We start from the raw sequence: 19,589 nt of genomic DNA on the forward strand, positions 1-19,589 counted from the left end.
GGAACAGCTCTGGAGTCGGACAGCCCAGGGTTCAAAACCACCGTCCTCCAGGCCTCTCGAATCACATGACACTAGACAAGCGTTGGCTAACCTGGATGAGCCTCTGTTTCTTATTTATTGACTTTGTGTGGGCCAGGCACTGGGCCAAGCACTTGCTGGCCTCCAGCTCAGTCCAGAGTCTGGAACACGGGGCACTCAAGCAATGTTCAGTCCCTCCGTGTGCTAAAAATGAGCGCAGAACGTTACCCTACAGGTGTAGCAACGTGCAGTTACACGGACATTGCTGCATTTAGCAGCGTATTTCTGCCACATTCCTAAAACTCTCTCACTTGGCCCTACCTCCTCCTTGGCCTCATCTCCAGCCTCTACTCTCCACCCAGGACTGCAGGGTCAGCCTTGGTTCCGGGTGGGGCCAGTGGGCGCCCTGCACTCGCAGCAAAGCCAGTCCGTGCCGGCAGTGGCTGTGGTCATGAGGTGGCTCCCTCTGCCAGCACACACACCCCAGGGTGGTGTAGGGAGGGGCGCCAAGCGGCCCTGGGGACTGTCAGGGTGTTTCTGCCGAGGGAAGCTCCCAGTGGAGTTTGGAGGGTGTGGTGAGCCAGAGCCAGGCGTCAGTGATGTAAACCAGCAGGAGTGTGACCCAGCTGGTTAGACAGTCAGACGAGGATGGCCCTGCAGCAGGAGGCTGATGGACTGCTCCAGGGGCCAGGAAAGCAGTGCAGGGTCCCAGGGCAGGGTTCCATCTCTGTAGGACACCGTGTCCGGGCTCAGCTAACTGTCTGGGGCAGAAAGAGCCCCAGGGTCCTGGGCAGTGCTGGGGTGGGTTATAGTCATCATTCCCTTAACCGTGTCTTCCCTTTGAATTACACCCCACACACAACTCAGAAAATGGGGGTCTTTAAAACAGGAGCAATGTGACAGCTAACTGGCTTCTCTGAAAGACCTGTGAGCCTTCCACTGCCTTTGCATTCTCTAATTGCCTCTGATTTTTAAGTTAGAAATGAAGATATAAAGGAAACCACATTTAGCCTCCTCCCTCTCATGGCAGGAAGCCGGCAGCCTCCCTCATGCCTGACTTCCACTTATAATTGGAAATTGAGGGCTCTGTTAGGACTGGGTACCAGGAGGAGGCATGAAAGCACCCAAGCAGGAATAAGGTTTCTAGAGCAACTCAGTTCATTAAACCCTACCCATCCTAATAAAAGACTCTGAGTACACCTGAAACAAGCACAATATTGTAAATCAACTATACTTCAATTAAGAAAAAATGTTTGGAACACCCATTCTTCACATAAAAGATTAAAGAGTGTTCTGTATATAGGATCCAGGGTAAATTATGATCTAATGTACCTTTCCCTCAACTCTTTAAGACCCTTTACTGACATTAATACACACCATTAATTAATCTGGGCTTTGGTAACTTACAATTAATTTGCAAACAGAAAACCCGAGGTGGAGAGAGCAGCTCAGGTTATTAGATGTACCCGGAATATCCAGTTACCCACTAAGATCCTCAATCTGACATTGTGCGTTTATCAGTGATGGGAAAGAAAAAGCAGAAATATATTTCTCTTGTTGTTATTAATGACACTAAAGGCAAGATCCATAAATTATGTCTGGGAAGAGGAGCAGGGAGGGAAGAACCAGCAGTACGTGTAAAAGGGTCACTTATGCATTTTACTTTATAAGATTCTGCATTATTCAAATGTTTACAAGCCTATGTACGAGCCTATGTGTTCACGTAACTTCTTACTGAATTTTTCCACAGGTCACTTCTTCATAAATAGACAGTATCACATTTCTGGAAGCTTTTACAGAACTGTTTTTCTATTTTTCATTCTGTCATACTACTAATCATTCAGAAACTCAGTTAAATCAGCCCCCCACCAAAATCCATAACTCTATTTATTTATATTGTGGTACTCTATTGTTATCACAGCATTCTCCACCTTTTAGTCAATTATATAGACAACATTTATTAAAAGTTTACCTACCTCTCCAGTTTTTAGAGCATCTTTATTCCAAAGTGGTTGCTTTTTCTTTTCTTTTCTTAAAGTTTACATGTTATGAAACAAGCCTGGGTACACCCTAGGCAAAGATCATCCTTAGATGACAGAAAAGGGAACTAAAATTTATTGAGCTCCCATGTGCCAAGTACCAGGTTGGATGCATGACTAGGGTTTAATCACCTCGACAATCCAATGAGGTAAGCATCATTAGCCTCACTTTACAGGTGAGGAAATTAAAGTTCACAGGACTTAAGAATCTTGCCCAACTTTCTCAAGTAAGGGAAGAGCTCCACTTTAAACCTAGGTTCTCTAATTCCATAACCCATACTCTTTCTACTGGGTAACTGTTTGCTGTTATGAGAGAAAACTCTGGCTCTGAATAGGAGAGTGCCCTTCCCATGTGAGTTCTGGCATTCCTAAAACTATTAAACTTTCATCATCACTCCTAACATCTGAAACTCATGCCCCAAATTCCTTACCTCCTCTGACTCTGGCAAAAGCTTCAGAAACTCCCGCAATGTCTCTGATCCATAATGCTCACTCTTTCCTTGATGAATATCTTCTACAATGGACGGAGGAGACCTTGAAAAGACAGTGATCAGATTCCAGGTCACATGTGCTGGAGTGCCAGAAACACAAGCCAGTGGAAATTAAAACAAATCACCTCCACCCTCCTTCCCATCCCGCCTCCTCCCCAGTCTGATGGGCGGTCTTGTGTCAGCGATCGTAACAGCCTCACTGCCAGGGAAAGCGAGAACCCTGGTATACCAGAGGTCCCTTCCCCTAGAAAACCATCCTTGGGCCTCCTAGAGAGGTCCAGGTGGTAACCGCCCCTGGAGGCTTCTTTGGGAGAAGAAAAGCAGCTCTGTGGAACCCCTGGAGCCAGGGCCTGCTCTTTTCCGCTTTAGAACACCTGAATTTAACCACTGTTTGACTCAGCGGTCCAGCCTCCACTCACGGGACAACGCCACAGATGAATTTATAAATTCCCTGACATACTGGACTTGAGTAGACACCCCAGGGCAATTCTCCCTGGACTCCAAGCCACAAGATTGTGTTTTTATGACAGTAAACAGCAGAAAGTGCCACACACTTGGGGACTCATCAAGCCATGCGTCTAAAAACAGCTTGAAGGTATGAGGAATGACTTTCACTCGTTAGAATCTGCATTTCAGCTCACACCCACAGCCTCTGATGCTGACAGCAAGGACGTGACAAAAGTTTCAAATGTGTGCAAAAATCTTACTTCTTAAACTGCTTAAGAAATATCCCAATGTTCATGTTCCGTTTTGCATCCAAGATGGTAATCTGGAAAAAAATAGAGACACGTAAGATTATTAAAACACAAATAAAAAGAGTTGGAGGGAAGAAGAGAATTAAAATTTATCAAAATACAACACTGATTTTAATGTATAAGAGAATAATTCCCACTATGTATATCTAGAGATTAACTGATATACCTAATATAGTTTTATGAACATCAAAATATTATCATCTACCCAACTTTCTGCAATGACATATTTTGTTAACTGTAATACTTACACATATCTAATTTAATATTGTATAGTTTACATAAATTATATTAAAATTTTCTAAATTTTGCAATTTCCTCTTAGAATTATACACCCCACAATTAAACACTCCAATTTGGAAATCGATGTCTCAGCATAGCAAGAATCATATGAGATTTGAACTCTGAAGATGTTGCAGAATGAATCCCAACCCTGATTTAGGAATGTAAAAGGACCAACACTGTTACTTTTAAAGATGTAATAACATTCTTGATATTTTTCTAAAGGAAAATTTTATTTTCATTGAAAAAGAATATGTATGTCCTACAGCCCTTTTAGGAGGAGGTAAGACAGTGCCCTACACTTTATTTACTCAGAATTTAAAAAGGAAAACTCTTGTGCTGTATTTCCCCAAGTCTAAGAAGCATTTTTTTTTTTTTGGCATGTGAACATCTCTGCAATCAGGATGCGTCTTGCAATACATGCATCATCTTTGATTTAATGAAATATGGTGGCTAGTCTAAGGTACCCGCTAAACCCAGGTTTTTGCTGCAATAGATTTGGGCTGTTTAAAATTACAGTAGTTCCACCGTTTCCACAGTTTCACGTGAGTGAAACAGTTTATTTACCCCGGTCAGCTGAAGTCCAAAAACATGAAATGGAAAATTCCAGAAATAAACACTTCCTAACTTTTAAATTGTGTGCCTTTTGAGTGGAGTGATGAAAGCTCACGTTTCGTGATGAGAGTGTATCCTGCATATGGTGTCCCTTAGTCACTTATTGGCCATCCTGGTTATTGGGCTATTGTCGTGGTATCACAGTGCTTGTGTTCAAATGACCCTTATTTTACTAATAATGGCCACAAAGCATGAGAACAGTGATGCCGGCAATTCAGATGTGCCAAAGAGAGGCTGTAAAGCGCTTCCTTTAAGTGAAAAGGTTGGAGTTCTCGACTTAATTAGGAAAGGAAAAAAATTGTATGCTGAGGCTGCCAAGATCTACAGTAAGAACAAATCCTCTATCCATGAAATTGTGAGGAAGGAAAAAGAAATTCATGCTAGTTTTGCAGGTGAACCTCAAACTGCAAAAGTTACAGCCACCGTGCATGATGAGTGCTTCGTTAAGATGGAACAGGCATTCAGTTTGTACAATAAGGTATTTTGAGAGAGAGACCACATTCATTTAACTTTCATTGCAGTATATTGTTATTGATGAAATAAAAATTCACATTCTAAGGCAAATCAAGGAAAATTTAAACATTCTCTGACCTTTGGCCTCCTCTCTTCCCTTTCCTAAGCACCATGTATCTGCCTTGTGCATCAACCAAACCTCCCCATCGGCAGAAATACCTGCTCAGCCATTAAGAGCAACATTTTCCTGTCATCAACAAGATAACTTCTTAGGAGATAACCTTCTTCTTAATCTTGTAAGAGGCCACCATGACCGATGACCCACTCTCGCTTGGTATGGGCAGATCTGGATTCTGTAAACTGTCAACATGTCATTTAATGCACAGCCCTCTGTCTCAAAATTTATATAACTGTGCTTTCATCTCAAATGGGCAAAACAGTTCTCAGAGCTTTCTGAAAGGCTGTTTCCGGGTGATAGTCCTCAGTTTGGCTCGAATAAAATTTTCAATTTCTTTCTTAGATGGACTGATTAATGTCTGGTCATCGACATTATAACTGTTCTATTTTACTATTCCTTATTGTTGTTAATCTCCTACTGTGCCCAAGTGATAAATTAAGCTTTATCATAGTTACATATCTATAGGAAAGAACACAGTACAGATCCTCCTCAATTTATGTCCTGATAAACCCATCATAAATTGAAAATGTGGAAAATGGACTTAAGACACCTAACGTCACAGCTTGGCCCAGCCAACTCAGAATGTTTACATTAGCCTGCTGTTGGGCAGAACCATCTAACATAAAGCATACTGTATAACAAAGTGTTGAATGGCTCATGTAATCGACTGAATACTGTACTGAAAGTGGAAAACAGGTTGCCAGTGAATTGGCTGTTTATCCTCATGATCACGTGGCTGCTTGGGAGCTGCCGGGCTGCCCCTGCCCAGCATCACGACAGCGGACTGGACTGCCTATGGTTAGCCTGGGAAAGGATCAAAACTCAAAATTCCAAGCACAGTTTCTACTGAATGCCTGCTGCTTTCACACCATCGTAAAGTTGAAAAATCTCAAGTCGAACCATCACGGGACAGTCTGTAGATACAGGGTTTGGTACTATCCACGGTTTTAGGCATCCACTGGGGGTCTTGGAACGTAGCCCCCCACAGATAAGGGAAAACCACTGTGATAACCTGGAAGGGCTTTATCAGACTAGAAATAAGACAGAAACTTTCTTTGGGGAGGTGGGTGGTGTTACATACAGAAGTCATTTCTTTGAAAGTAAATATCCAAGATACATGGAGGAAAGATAACTTTAAAAGCCTGCAATTTTTCCCATTTGTTTTTTGGAAAAGGGAGCCTAGCTAAAATGGGGATGTTGTCATAATGTTCTTCCCTTCCAAAAGTATGTGATTCATTGTGAGCAAAAAAGAATCAGGTTTCAGATTAAATTCCTGATCTCTGGGCCTGCTTCTAAGTTTATAAGAAGCAGCAAAGACTGTTAACCAAAGTTAATGGGACTTCCTGGCTACAAGGTTAAATTTTTGCAAGAGTATGGTTGCCTTCTTTTGAAGACTAATCTTAAACAATCACATTATTTACTATCCTAGGGGTTTATTTCATGTTAACACAATCACCTGCCAGCCATAAAATAAACTCCCAAGCTAAAAGAACAGGCTCCTTCTTGGATTACAGTTCAAGTTCGGTGTGAAGGGAGGGGAGAGGAGGGGGGAAAGAAAGGGTGAGAATAAAACCTGTCAAACTCAACATCCTTTAAGAAGAAAGCTCATACCAAAAAGAGGAATCTAAATTTAAGACAGAAAACGATGTGCTTATCATAATCCACAAATTAAAAGCCACAAGTAAGAGCTTGTATATTGACCTGGCTATATACACATCCGAAGAGCTTTCTCTGCCCTCCCTTCTACTTGGAATGGAAAAAAAAAAAGAAACTTTTTTTATATTGCTTTCACTAAATTACCACTTCCTGCTGTAGTTAGCCCTTGATGGCAGCACTCTCCTCCCCGCCCCTACACCCCAAGCCCCACCTTCACCCTCTTCACCCCTCACCCTCTGGGACTCTGTACACACAGCCTAGACCCACCGCTATTGTTGCCGAAAAAGTGATGGAGAAGTTACTTGTATTGTCCCTATTTGACAGATAAGGACACTGAGCCTCAGAGGTGTCATTTTATACCTTCCCCAAAGCAGTACTAGAACTGAAAGTCTCCTGGGTCTCTCTGGTTCCTGTTCACTCTAGCTCTTGTGGCTTCCAACATCGCTGAGGATATAGGAACACAGACAAGCTGTGAATCCCCCAGCCCAGGATTCACACTGGGGCATTTCTCCAGGAACTGGGGCAGATCTGTAGGGAGCCATCCGCAGGGCCTGGCCAAGTCCCCTGGGGACCCCAGAGCTGTATCTCTGAGACGAAGGGCAGAACGCACGTTCCCTCCAGCTCAGACGGCCACCAGCCGTGCAGCTTTGGGCCACCAGGGACAGCCCTCCACGCTCAGCCCCAGGAGGGTGGGGGCGCCACACTTGGGGCAGCCGCTGTCTCCGCAGCCTGAAGCAAGGCTTCAGAAACTGCTCACTAATTTAAGAGAATCCAGCAGTACTCCTAAGGAAGAACCCAGGCTGGCCATCGCTGAGCACCTGAAGGGCAGGACAAATCCCAGCGCCTCCTGTGAACAGCAGGAAAGTGAGACCGCTGATAAGGCAGCGGGGACAGTGCCCTCCTCTCTGGCATCCTCCACTCTGCCAGGTGCGCGGACCGTCTCCTCCTCATAGGTCATCCCGCCTGAACCTTCTAAAGCACTGTTACAAAACAGTCCTTGAAAGAGGGTTATCGCTACGCGTGTAAATTAGCTTATCTTACTTCCCAAAGGCTTGCCGCCGGTTCAGGACCAGCAGTTCAGAAACCCAAGCGTGTGGGACTGGTGATGCTTTGAGTCACTCCCAGCGACGGACTCCGCAGGGACTCGCTGGCTGCACAGGCTGAGACAAACGGCCCCAAGAACAGGGATGAGCTGACCTGGCCCCCGCCCTCCCCATAAGTTCAATCAGTCCACATCTACCGCGCGGGACGGCAGGCCTGCCGAGGCAAGTACACTTGGCATGTACAGAGCTCTTGACCTTTCTCATTAAAGGCCCACAGAGGGGTTATGCCATCCCTGGAGAACAGGGGAGTGAAAACGGAAGGCAGGGAGCTCCCCTCAGCACCTCCAGAGAGGTCCTACCTGCTACAGTGACAGTCCCCCCCAGGCTGCCAGGGTGGGTTGTTCTGACCCCCTGAAGAAGGGTGTGAATGGCTACCCCTCCCCCCACCAAAACCTCCAAATAAGCTCTCCTACTTTCTTCTACAATTCATCTACCATCAATCCACTGCAAAGTCTGTCTGCCATCTTCATTAAGGAAGAAGAAACTTTTCTATTTTAGTTGTAGTAAAATAACATTTTGCATCTTAACCGTTTAAATATACAGTTTGGGGATGTTAAGTACATTCACATTGTTGTGTAACCATCACCACCATCCACCCCCAGAACCCTTCATCTTGCAAAACTGCAACTCTGTCCCTGTTGAACACTAACTCCCCATGTCCCCTCTCCACCCCGAGCAGCCACCATTCTACTTTCAGTCCCAGTGAATGTGACTACTCTGGGTACCTCATGTAAGTGAAATCCTACAGGATTTGTCCTTTTGTGACTGGTTTATTTCATGTAGCGTAATATCCTCCAAGTGACAGAAGAGATTTTTAAACCACTTTTGTTTCAATTTGTCAAAGAAGGCTTCCTTATCTACTTAAGCAACACTAAATAGTAGTTATTTCATTCCTATGTCAAATCTAAAAAGCAAAATTTAAAAAATCATCCTGTATCCTCTAATATAGACTTACTAGCTTTTGGGTTTTGATGGATTTCCATTCTTTTTTTTTTTTTTTTTTTTTTGGTTGGCTATGCATTTGGAAATGTTCATCCCCCTGCTCTGAGGGATAAAAAATGAAAACCCAGTTGAAGCTTTTTTTTCTTTTCCCCAAACATATTGCAAACACTCTACCTAGTTCTAGAGTTCTGGATTGAGCATGTCTCAGAATTCTGAACATCCTGGAGTCATTACAAAAGTTGAGAAAGAATGACTGATACCTGAATTACAGTATGGGAGAATAACATTACTTCCCATAAGTTTAGAAAAACCAGTCTTCCTTCCATTTTTCCTTCCTCTTTCCTTTCCTCTCTTTTTCTCATAAACAATTTTAATTATTTCTTATGTGGTTAGTTAATCAACGTTAATTGTAATATTACTACAGACAGCATAGTGCATGACCTCAAGTGTTTCAACATTTATGTTTTCTTTTTCATTTTTTAATTTTAGTTTTATGGGGCTATAAGTTAATTGAAACTATTAAGATATTTAAGGTGCACAGCATGGTGATCTGATCTATGTATACATTGTGAAAGGACTCCCCCCACCTAGCTCATCACCTCACTTATTTAACTTTTTTTTTCTTTTTTTTTTTTTTTTTGGTGAGAACAGTGAAGTTCTACTCTCTTGGCAAATTTCAATTATAGAATACAATGTTGTCAACTACAGTCACCATGTTTCACATTCCATCCTCAGACCTTATTCATCTTACTGTATTTCCACTGTGGACTTCAATTTTTATTTATCATGTTGATGCCTTGTAAGATAGTCCCTTCATTCTCTCAGTTTAGTTCCATCCTCTCAGTGACCTTTAATTTCCTTGGAGGACACCAAACGGCTAAGACCGTCCTCCCCTAAAGAGCGGCTCAGATTCTATAGGGAGTAAAGTGTAGCCCCAGCCAACGAGCTCTGCAGGCTGGGGGGGCAGTGGTAACAGATGGGTGGGGAACTCCTCAGAGCTGAGAGCAGTGAACTCAGAAAAGGAGGTGGAGGTTGAGTTCAATCTCTTTACTATTATCCCAGGCAATATTCTTTGTTATTTCTAATTACTTTATTACAGTTTAGTTACTACTGTAACATCTGTAGCCTCTTCAAGTTAACTTTAAGCCAGCAAAGATACAAGGACAGTAGTATTTTGTAACCTTTTCTCCCCTTACTAAATGTTCTAATTTACTATTTTAAGTGTCGTTCTTCCTAAATTCAGCCACTTGTAAATTTCAGTCTGTGTTAGACTGTCACTCTACTGGGCTGTGACTTCTTTAGAAGAAAATCTAATAAGGGAAGAAAACAGCATGGACTGTATTCTTTCACTGATAAAAAGCATATATAATACTTCTAGCCCTGTTGGAGATGGCATGAAAAATGGAACCTAATTCTGGATAACTCTCTGCTTATAATACTTGCCCTACCTGAGTACTAAAGAGATGAAGAGCTAGATTATCTTATGTTACACAGTCATGATGGTTTAATTTTCCTTTCTAGTTATGCTGTCTCTCAGATTAGGACCCACATGTGTTAAAAGTAAAGATATCTGCACACTCACATTCATAGCAGCTGTATCCACAGGAGCCAAAAGGTGGAAGCAACCTAAGTGTCCATCAACAGATGACCGGATAAACGAATTGTGGTCTATACATTCAAGGGAATATTATTCAGCCTTAAAATTCTGGCACATGCTACAACACGGACGAACCTTGAGTATATTATGTGAAGTGAAACAGTCCAGTCACAAAAAGGCAAATACTGTGTGAGGTCCCTGGAGTAGTCAGGTTCATAGAGGTAGAAAGAAGGGGGGGCTGCCTGGGGCCAGAGGGAGGGGAGGAGTGAGGAGTGCTTGTTTAATGAGAACACAGTTTCAAGATCTTGTGGTAGCTCACACCAAAAAAAAAAAGCATTGACAATGAATATGTGTATGTTCATGCATAACTGAAAAATTGTGCTCTACCCTGGAATTTGACATAACACTGTAAAATGACTATAACTCAATAAAAAAAACATTTAAAAATTTTAAGAAAAGAAAAAGAAAAAAATGAGAACAGAGTTTCAGTTTTGCAAGATGCAAAGACTTCTGTGGATGGACGGTGATGGTGGTTGTACAACAATGTGAATGGTCTTGTGCACTGAACTGGATACTTAAAAACGGGTAAGAGGGTAAATGTTGTGTTACGTACATTTTACCACAATTTAAAAAAATAATTATTCAAGGTGGGGAGGGTATAGCTCAATGGTAGAGTGTGTGCTTAGCATGCAAGAGGTCCTGGGTTCAATACCCAGTGCCTCCATTAAAATAAATGAATAAATAAACCGAATTTCCTCCCCCCAAAATAAAAATAAATACATTAAAAAATTTTTTTAAATATTCAACCTCAGGTCTTTTTTTAAGTTAAAGAAAAAAGAAAAGCAGAGATGTGCCTAGGGCATAGAGGTGGAGGGAGGCGGGGACAAAGGCTCTTCCTTCCTGAATTTTCGATCTGGCATAGAGATGGACATTTCTGTCGGGAAAAGATGCCACACTTCCTGCCACTTCCTCCCTGAGTGGCTCTTAACCTCTCTGGAAGTCACGAGCACAAAGCAGCAAGCTCCACATAGCCCCTTTAACTATCACTGGCAAAATAAATGTCCCAGTTGACAAAGGACACTACCCACTCTAATCTGGCCAGCTGCCCCCGCCCCGCACCCCCTGGAGCCGGGGGAGCCAGACCCCCTTCTGTCTGTTATGCAGCTTTCCTAAGATACGTGCTCCGCTTCCACGTGCCCATCCACGCTTCCCTTCAAAGTGCTTGAAGGCCAGTAAGCAGAGCTGGGCGACAATGGTGAGAAACGGCCTCCTGTACAGCCGGGAGCCTCTGCTGGAAGCTGGGGCAGAGGCCAGGGTACTCAGGAAGTGATTTCTGGCTCCTTCCAATACTGAAAGGATGTGCTAAGAAGTAAAAGGTCTTTGCATAAAGGAAAGCGCGGGGAAGGCCCTGTTCAGCACAGCAGGGCACGAAGGATGTCCTGAAGACTGCCTCTCAAAGCACCACACACCTTAGGCCTGGTTCTAGTCTGAGGTTCTCTGCTCTTCATCATAAATAGACTCCTGGCTATTTCAACAGGGGACCACACCGCCAGGTCCAAGGGCCCCCAGGTGAATTCACAGAGAGATGTTAACACGTTCCTGAGCCAAACAGGGAAAAGAGGTCAATACTGTCAGCTCCAGAACTCAATAATGCAGAAGGCTGCTACTTCACTCCAGAGCCCTGCCCGCTCTCTTATCTACAACGCTCCATCTTTGACCCAGTTTCTCTGCTACTTTACAACAGATTAAAAAAGTGATGTTTTTTTTTTTAAGTGGGCAGAATTCTTTTTTTTTAACCCCTGGCTTCCCAATGATCTCTTCTAGCAAGTAGAGGTTTCTTAATTTACTTGCATGTTTCTAAACAGAGAGTACTTAAAAAATGCAATTTTTGACTCAGTTTCTATCATGTATGGTGACCTGTCGCTCTGAGGCCACACTTTCATCTAACTGCTTACAATTCGCAAGCTTTATATTTTCTTCAAAGTAACACATTTAGCGTTAATTGGAGATGTGCTTCCTAGAAAGTCTATCTGAAAACAGCTTTATGCTTTGGCCCTCTGGAAACCTCTGCTCCACACAGGCCAAAATTTAATTCAGAGATCTGAGGAATGCAGGCCACACCTCCAAACATTTGTGGAAGGAAAACTGGAGGGAAAAATCAAGAGAAAATTCTAAGGATGTGCATGATTTAATGATGTTATTTAATAAAGAACATTTTGTCTCTGGAAGCTCTAGTTAATCTCAGATAATGGAGTTCAGAAACCCAATTTTTTGTTTCAGTGGAGACTGATAATGCTGGACTTCAGCAGAACTGCTCCGCCACGGGGAACAGCAGATGTGCTGGAGGCAGGGCGGTGCTGGGAGGCCGGAGAGCAAGGCCCCCAGATAGCATGCTCTCCGCATGAGGTCATAATCCTCTGGGATGTCTGGGAGGATGCAGCCTTACACTTTTTGGCTACTCAGCTCGAGCTCATCATAGAAAGCCCTTTCTACCACTTCCAGAGCACATTCACTTGCACTGTCTTCTTTCTTAGTGATTCTAGCAGGTTTGGAAACGTAGACACATCCCCAAACACAAAACCATGCAGCCCCCAGAGGGTTATCCCTCTGCAGTCCATTCTTACCTCTTCTCTCGCCTCCCTGAAGGATGCATTTGAAGTCCCCCCTCTCTTAGAAAGGGGAGACTTGGTGGTATCTTCTTGCTGCCCAAATAACTCCTCGATGGTCTTTGTATCGATTTGGTAGTGATGCTGCTGCCTGGCTGCCAGGGTCCAGATGTTGGTTTTGCCACGAACTTGTTCCTCTGGGATGGTTTTCCAAAAAAAGCTTCTCATCCGTTTTTTCTTACCAAGGTGGCTGAAGCCATTCAGGTGATTAGTGGGGGGTAGTCCTGGGGGGGGAGGGGGGACCGGAGGCCCCCCAGGCAGTGGAGGGGGAGGGGGAGGAGGAGGAGAGGGAGGAAACCCTTCCCCCAAGAATGGACATGGTGGAGGCGGAGGGGGTGGAGGTGGAGGGGGTGGTGGTGGTGTTTGCCCGATCATGAATCCAGCTGCCGGGGCAAGAGTCCCATTTTCTTTATCACCGACCAAGGAGACACAATTCATAACATGCATAGTACTGTTGCCTTCTAAGGAGATAATTTCTCGACCTTGGGGAAGCAGACACAAACATCAAACTTGTGTCATACTCTGCCACCCGCTAGTCTGCCGCCAGAGGAAAAGCAACTGGGTGGTGTGTCATCTTCAAAACCTACAAAGAGAAAACAGCTTTAAAAACAGTGCAGGAAAACATTGCAATCCTAGCTCTTCCCTTCCAAGGCCAGTGCCAGTCCCCCCAGAGCAGCTGGAGCTTAAACTCAATGAGGGGCCACACATCCACGAGAGCTTTCAAAGGGACTGATAATACTCTAAATGTGAACCAGATTTTACTACCTGGAAATGCTGCCAGAGCAGCAGCAATAAATTCAACTTGGAAACCTTCCATTCATCAATAAAACACATATTTATTGAGAACCTGCAATAGGTTCAGCAAGTATTGCTCACTTAATGAATAAGCTACTTGTTCACTAACTGGCTCATTTTCTCTGGGCAGTGGACCGCCCCCTGCCACCAACCCCTAGGGAAATTACCCAAATGGCTAAGGCGTTAGTGACTCTGCCTTTCTCCAGTTCGGACATGTCCCCTACAAATCAGTGGGTCAAAGGGCATCCTCCACCTTGCACATAATAGGCAGGGCATTTGGGGACGATAAAGTCATGGCCAAACCCACTCTGCTGGGGTCAGGGCCACCTGGGGTCCCCCCACACTTGAGGATGCCACGCCACTTCCCGACAAACAGAGAAGAGAACAGCAGGCATGAAGGCAGAAGGTTACGACTCTAAATCAAGCTTTACTGCTCACGGTTTTAGAGAAGTCCCTTCACCTCACTAGACCGGCTTTCTCATTTGTAAAATTAGGAGGTTGGGACTGACCTCCACCATGGCTTCCAACACGATCATTTTGGATTTCTAGTTAAGTCACTCTCTGGAGACCATCAGAACTTCTCACTGCCTCTTCTGCTTCTTCGGTGGCACTACTAGTGGAGAAGGCACAGGTACACGAGGGTATGCTGCCCGAATCACCCTGCCACACGTCTGCCCTCACCCACTCAGTCGCTGACTTATCCTGGTGGCTTGTGTTTTTATTCACTTTTAAATGTTTGGTTTTGGTAGTTGGGTTCCTGCGGACCTGATGTGAAAACAGGGGCAAAACAACTGCATTTCTTCAGATCTGATCTGAGGGCAGGTAAGTAGGGACAGAGAAGACAGGACCCATGCAGGCTGTGGAGTGAGCACCCCGACTCTGTGGGGACTTGTCCTCCAGGTCATTAAGGGTCACAGGGAGGGGTTTTTTAGACTGGATTTCTGAGGGTAATTATCCCTTTACAGCGTTATTGTTCAAAGCTCACACTTACATTCATCAAGCAGTACAGGATTCTACAGGAGTAAATGGTCTGATATCACTAATTGCCTTGGGAATGAGAGTAGAGACTCCAAAAAAGAGGCTGCTTTTCCTCAGATCTGTTCTGCTACTTCTCTAGATGTGCAACCTGAGGGGAGGTAGGCTTTTTAACCTTCATCTCAGCATCTGCATCTATAATATAAGGACATACCATCTCATCGGTTTGTATAAGAATAAATGAGCTGGTACACATACAGCCCTTACCAAGACACCTGGTGTGTGGTTAGCCATCATTAACAACTGGTATCATATGTGAAAATGATTTCTCTTTTTTTTCACAGACACTACATTTGCTTTAAAATATGTATTGGGTTTATAGAGAAAACGCTAAGTCCCCCTGGCTACTAGAAACACACCTTTAATATTTCCACTCTCTGCTTTCTAAGTCACCAGGTTTGTGAGTTTTGTCCTATTTCAATATTTAACATTGTATATTAAATTATCTCTATATTACAAGAACAAACGTTTTCATGAAACATAAATACTTAAGTTCTGAAAATTATATATAGGGAGAAAACAGCATTTCCAATCAACTGGATACCTAGTATTATGATTACTGTTAACTGGATAACTTGTTTTATTTTTACCATTTTAACCATTTTTATGTGTACATCAGTGGCATTAAGTACATTCACCGTGTTGTGCTGTTATCACCATGGGATAGTATTTTAGAAAGTAAAACTGAAAATATTTACTCAAGCCAACTTACAGCTCACTTTAGATGCAACCAGCTTTTAAAAGGAGTTTTCATAATTATCATTAGGAGCATAACTAGGCTGTTTTCATAGTTGGCACCCCTAAAGCAAATGACTCACTGTCAATTACAGTTTATAGTTATATTTGAACTCTTCTTTTCTCAAGACTGTACAGGTAGTCTTGGCAGTTTATCCTTACATATTTTAAAATATTTCTGTACATAAAACATCTCATGTATAGAAGAATTGCTAATCCTCCAATTCACCTCCAATTCCAGATATGCTGACTTGTTTATAGATTATCCCTGTTAAGAATGGTGATAAGCTAAAAAAGTCTCCATTTTAGAAGGCAATAACTCATTCAGTGCTGTGTAAGTTTAATGACACAGCTGGGCCGTTAACTCTCACATAACAAATGTAGAGACGCTAACAAAGAGTGAGAAAGTCTATCCCCTTGGAGGTCCTGCAACACCACCACCTTCTAACACCAGAGCCCCAAAGCAAATAAGTCCTTTTGAGTATAGTCTGTTTCACAGAGGAAGTACCAGATTAAAGCTTGTCAAAGGAAACAGTAACACGCGTTAGCTGTGCATCCGTAGGATTCTAACCACTGCCCCATCTTGAGAAAGAATGTTATTTTAGAAAGTTAAAGGAACAAAAGAAAATTTACAACATTGTTCCTGGTATGTTGTCTGGCTAATTTTTTTTCCCAGGGCAACATACAAGAATCCTAGGCCCCCCACAGATTCTAATGAATAAGTTCTCCAGCAATGATTAGCTAAGATGCTAATGCTTTTACTACAAGCCTCAATAGGGCTTTGACAGGGCTTCCCCCTTGGGCCAGGATTTCCAATGTCAAAGAGATGGCAAGAAAAAGAGAGTGCAGACAGACCTTCTAAACCCTTTCCAGTCTCATGAGATATTAAAACAGGGGATACACAAAGAGCATTTGATTTACTATGGTACTGTCCACAATAAAGATGCAAACTCCCCGAGTCTGCTGGGAGAACACAGGTGATGCAGCAGCCCTAGAGATGGCTGTTTCTCACCGCGCGTGGGCAGCTGCCGGCAAGGACAATGGAATTAGCCTTAGGCTCTATCTGCAAAATGTCAAGGGTCCCATCAGTCTCCCCAGGGCAAAAGGAGACAGGCTAGTATTTAACATCTCACCTACAGGTTGGGGACCTCAGCGGCAAGGAGGATGGGTGCTAAGGTTGACAAATGCCTGGCCTTGGAGTAAATTGTAGAGCTGCCACAAGTCGTTGAAGATGGGAACTTCCTCTTCAAGTCCTCTAGGTGCTAATCATAACCCATCAGATATGAGTCTCAGTGAAGGACCTTCCTGGGGGCAGGGAAGGCTGTAGCTCAGCTGAGCATCTGGCAACTACGTGAACAACTTTTAATAAGGGGATGCTGTGACCACGTCCCCAGCGTTTAGCTGATCAGCCAGCAAAAATCTTAGAGTGAGAATGTTTATAAGGGTTGTCAAAGAAGCCCTCTGGCCCCTCCTAAACTCTCCTGTCTAAATTAGCCAGCATTACTCTGCTCTTAGTGTCAGAAACATTGCTGAAGCTCCATTCTCTTGAAGGGAGTGGGTGGGAAGGAAGAAAAGAGACTGCATGCTTCATTTCACGGTGTATTTAGGAGGAAAACACATTCCTGAAAGGCTATTCAGAGCTGAGAGCTTTCCTGAAAGAAGGTTAGTGGGGCCTTGTTGCTCAGCTGGTCACCCACCCCCTAGGTCAATAATAATCAAAAGTAAACGCAAAGGAAAACCTGCCAGAAAAACCTTTCCCCTTGATTCCTGACGTGTGTCACCGATGAGGTGGGAGCAGGAACGGCTGGCCCACACCCTTTTGCTGACAAACGGGGGCAGAGCAAGCCGGGTGTGAAGAGAAGAGACAGGAGGATCACACGGCCTTATTTTATTTGAGGGAGAAGGGAAGGTGGGGAAAGAAAAGACAGGCGATTCGAAAATACGGAATTTCTGCTCTCCACCAACTCACTGGGAACAGGCTCCTCCCCCCCACCGCCTATTTTCAAAACCTTTCCTGATTTTCAAACACAGAATGTCAACCGCACAGTCGCACTAGAGCTGACAACATCCAACTCCTCACCATGGCACTCCTGCCGGCAGTGAAAGAACCCAAGCCTGTTTCCAGTCAGCGCGTTTAATCTGCAGCACAACATAAACAGTTCACAGATGCCCCTGAGCGAGCGCAACTCCCTGTGAGCAGAGGAAGAACGCCCGTTTCTGAATGTGCATTTTCAGTTTCTTTCAGTATCCCCAAACCCGGGGAGGGGGGGTGCAAACGAGCGCCAAAGGATGCTCTAGAGAGAGGGAAGGAAGCGCTCGCTTCTCATTCCAGGAAGACAACAGTGGGTCCGTGGAGGGGGTCACAGACGGCGGAACACTAGGGGCGGTCTCTGTGCTAACAGACGTTTGAAAACGGACTCCTAGGTCCTGAAGAAATTCGGCGTGGGGGACGCCAGGATCATGATCTCTTTCACAAAGTCTGGACGCCCAGCAGTCTCCTAAGGCTCTGCACTGGCGAGCGGGCCACTGCGTCCTCCTGCCCCCAACCCCTGGTCCCCGTTCCGCACCGCCACTTACCAAAGCGCCACCGGCTCGGCCGCACAAAAGGTTCTGAGGGCACCGCGCCCGCCGAATCCCCGGGGAGCCTCGGTCCGCATGCGGTGGCAGCAGAGGGACGCGAGTGGCGGTCCCCGCGGCCCGTGCCAGCCTTAGCACGTCCTTATCTGGACGGCGGCCGCGGTGCGCGGCCCAGGTAGACGCCCACACGCACAGCGCAGGCTCTGCGGTGGGGCCGGGGCGAGCACGGGGGAGAGGCCGCAGCCCGCCTCGCGGGGACACGCTGGCCCACGGCGGCGCACCGTCGGACCCTCCGCCTCCCGGGAGCGCCGAGCGTGCGCGCGTCTTCGAGCAGAAGCGACTGGTGAGTCCGCCGCACCAGCTCGCCCCACCCCGGCCCCCGCGGAGGTCGCTGGCCCCGCCCCTCGCCCCGAGGGCCCCCGCCTTAGAGCCCCGCCTCCTCACTCGCCGATCCCCGGGGCCCGCCCCCTCCGTGGGGGTGGTGGGGCCGTACCAGGCTCCCCCAAGCGGAGTGGGGGATTCACTAGGGAAGGTGCCACTGTGCTTGAAGCAAAAGTGGGGTCTCCTGGTTTGCGCGTTCCTCCTCCTCCTCGAACCTCCGCGGCGACACCTCCCAAGGTTCGGGGTCGGGGTCCAGGGCGCGGGGGAGACAGCCTCATGGCCGCAGTGCGGATCAGCCAAAGGGAAGAGCCAGCGAGAACACAGAGGGGAGACTCCTGCTGTTTGGTCGTAGGATTAAACCGAGAGCTCGCTGTCCCCGAGCTGGGGCACCGCAGCGGCTGGAGGTGACCCGCCAGCCTACCTGCTTCCTTCCCTAAACTTCCACAAGCGCAGGGCTCAACTTCTAACCTGAACTTCGCATAGCCAGAGCGAGCGTGCCCGAGCGAGAGCCACCTTGTCCTCGGTCTGCATCACCCGGACGCGGTCCTGGCCAGCCCCGCACCCACTGCCAGGAGGGGCAAGTCGTGGCTCCCTGCTGGCCAGGGACCCGGCGCGGCACCCCCAGTAGCGCGTTCTTGGACGGGCGGGGATCAAGTAGAGGCTCAGTTTATCCAAAAGTCCTGGCAGCCAAAGCTAAATCAGCCGGCCCGGGTTTAACACGGAGGCGGCCCGCGACCTAGCTCGTTCTCCGTCCAGATCCGCGCGTCTTCGCCTCAAGAGACCGATCACTGTCCTCTGCGGCCCGGGGAGTGCAGCCGCCAAAGTTGGAGGAGCCCAACCCTCCCCAGCCTTCCCAGTGAGGCTGAAAGGCAGCCGAGACTGAGCGTCGCAGCCCAGGTCCTGGCAGATCCTCGCCCCCGGCCCTCTAGAGCCGAGGCGTCTCGGTTTCACGGTGCCCCTGAGCGGCGATGACCCTGCCTGGGCCGCGCGGCTCACACTCACCCGCAGCCGGCGCTCCCCGTGCGCGCTCCTCTCTGCCCGCCGCCCGCAGTCTCCCAGCGCCGCCACCTCCTCCCGGGTCACTGCAGCCTGGGCTGCCCGGGACCACAAGGGGGCAGGGCGGCGCGGGGCGGGGCGCAGCCGCTGCTTCAGGTAACAATGCTGCAGACGGGGCTGCTCCTAGTGCCAGCTGCAAAGGGCAGCACGCGCTTTTCTGCTCAGCCCTTCCTCCCTCCCACCCTCGAGCACCAACGTCGGCGCTGCGGCTCTCACCT

General features: G+C 46.3%; 1 protein-coding gene across 2 annotated transcripts in view; it reads right to left on the bottom strand.

The window, feature by feature from the left end:
* Positions 1-19,381, bottom strand: part of FHDC1 (FH2 domain containing 1) — a 39,287-nt gene extending 19,906 nt beyond the window's left edge. The window contains exons 1-4 of one of the 2 annotated variants that reach the window (XM_064489409.1): positions 19,318-19,381; positions 12,751-13,375; positions 3,256-3,317; positions 2,489-2,591 (exon numbers count right to left, since the gene is read on the bottom strand). In XM_064489409.1, the coding sequence (XP_064345479.1) occupies positions 2,489-2,591; positions 3,256-3,317; positions 12,751-13,239 (654 nt within the window). In that variant the 5' untranslated portion in view covers positions 13,240-13,375; positions 19,318-19,381. Of the gene's footprint in view, positions 1-2,488; positions 2,592-3,255; positions 3,318-12,750; positions 13,376-17,934; positions 18,263-19,317 lie in introns of those variants that run through there. The other variant, XM_064489374.1, reaches the window with a different exon arrangement.
* Positions 19,382-19,589: the final 208 nt, after the last annotated feature.

Source organism: Camelus dromedarius, chromosome 1 (assembly GCF_036321535.1).
Source record: "Camelus dromedarius isolate mCamDro1 chromosome 1, mCamDro1.pat, whole genome shotgun sequence".
Taxonomy (NCBI): domain Eukaryota; kingdom Metazoa; phylum Chordata; class Mammalia; order Artiodactyla; family Camelidae; genus Camelus; species Camelus dromedarius.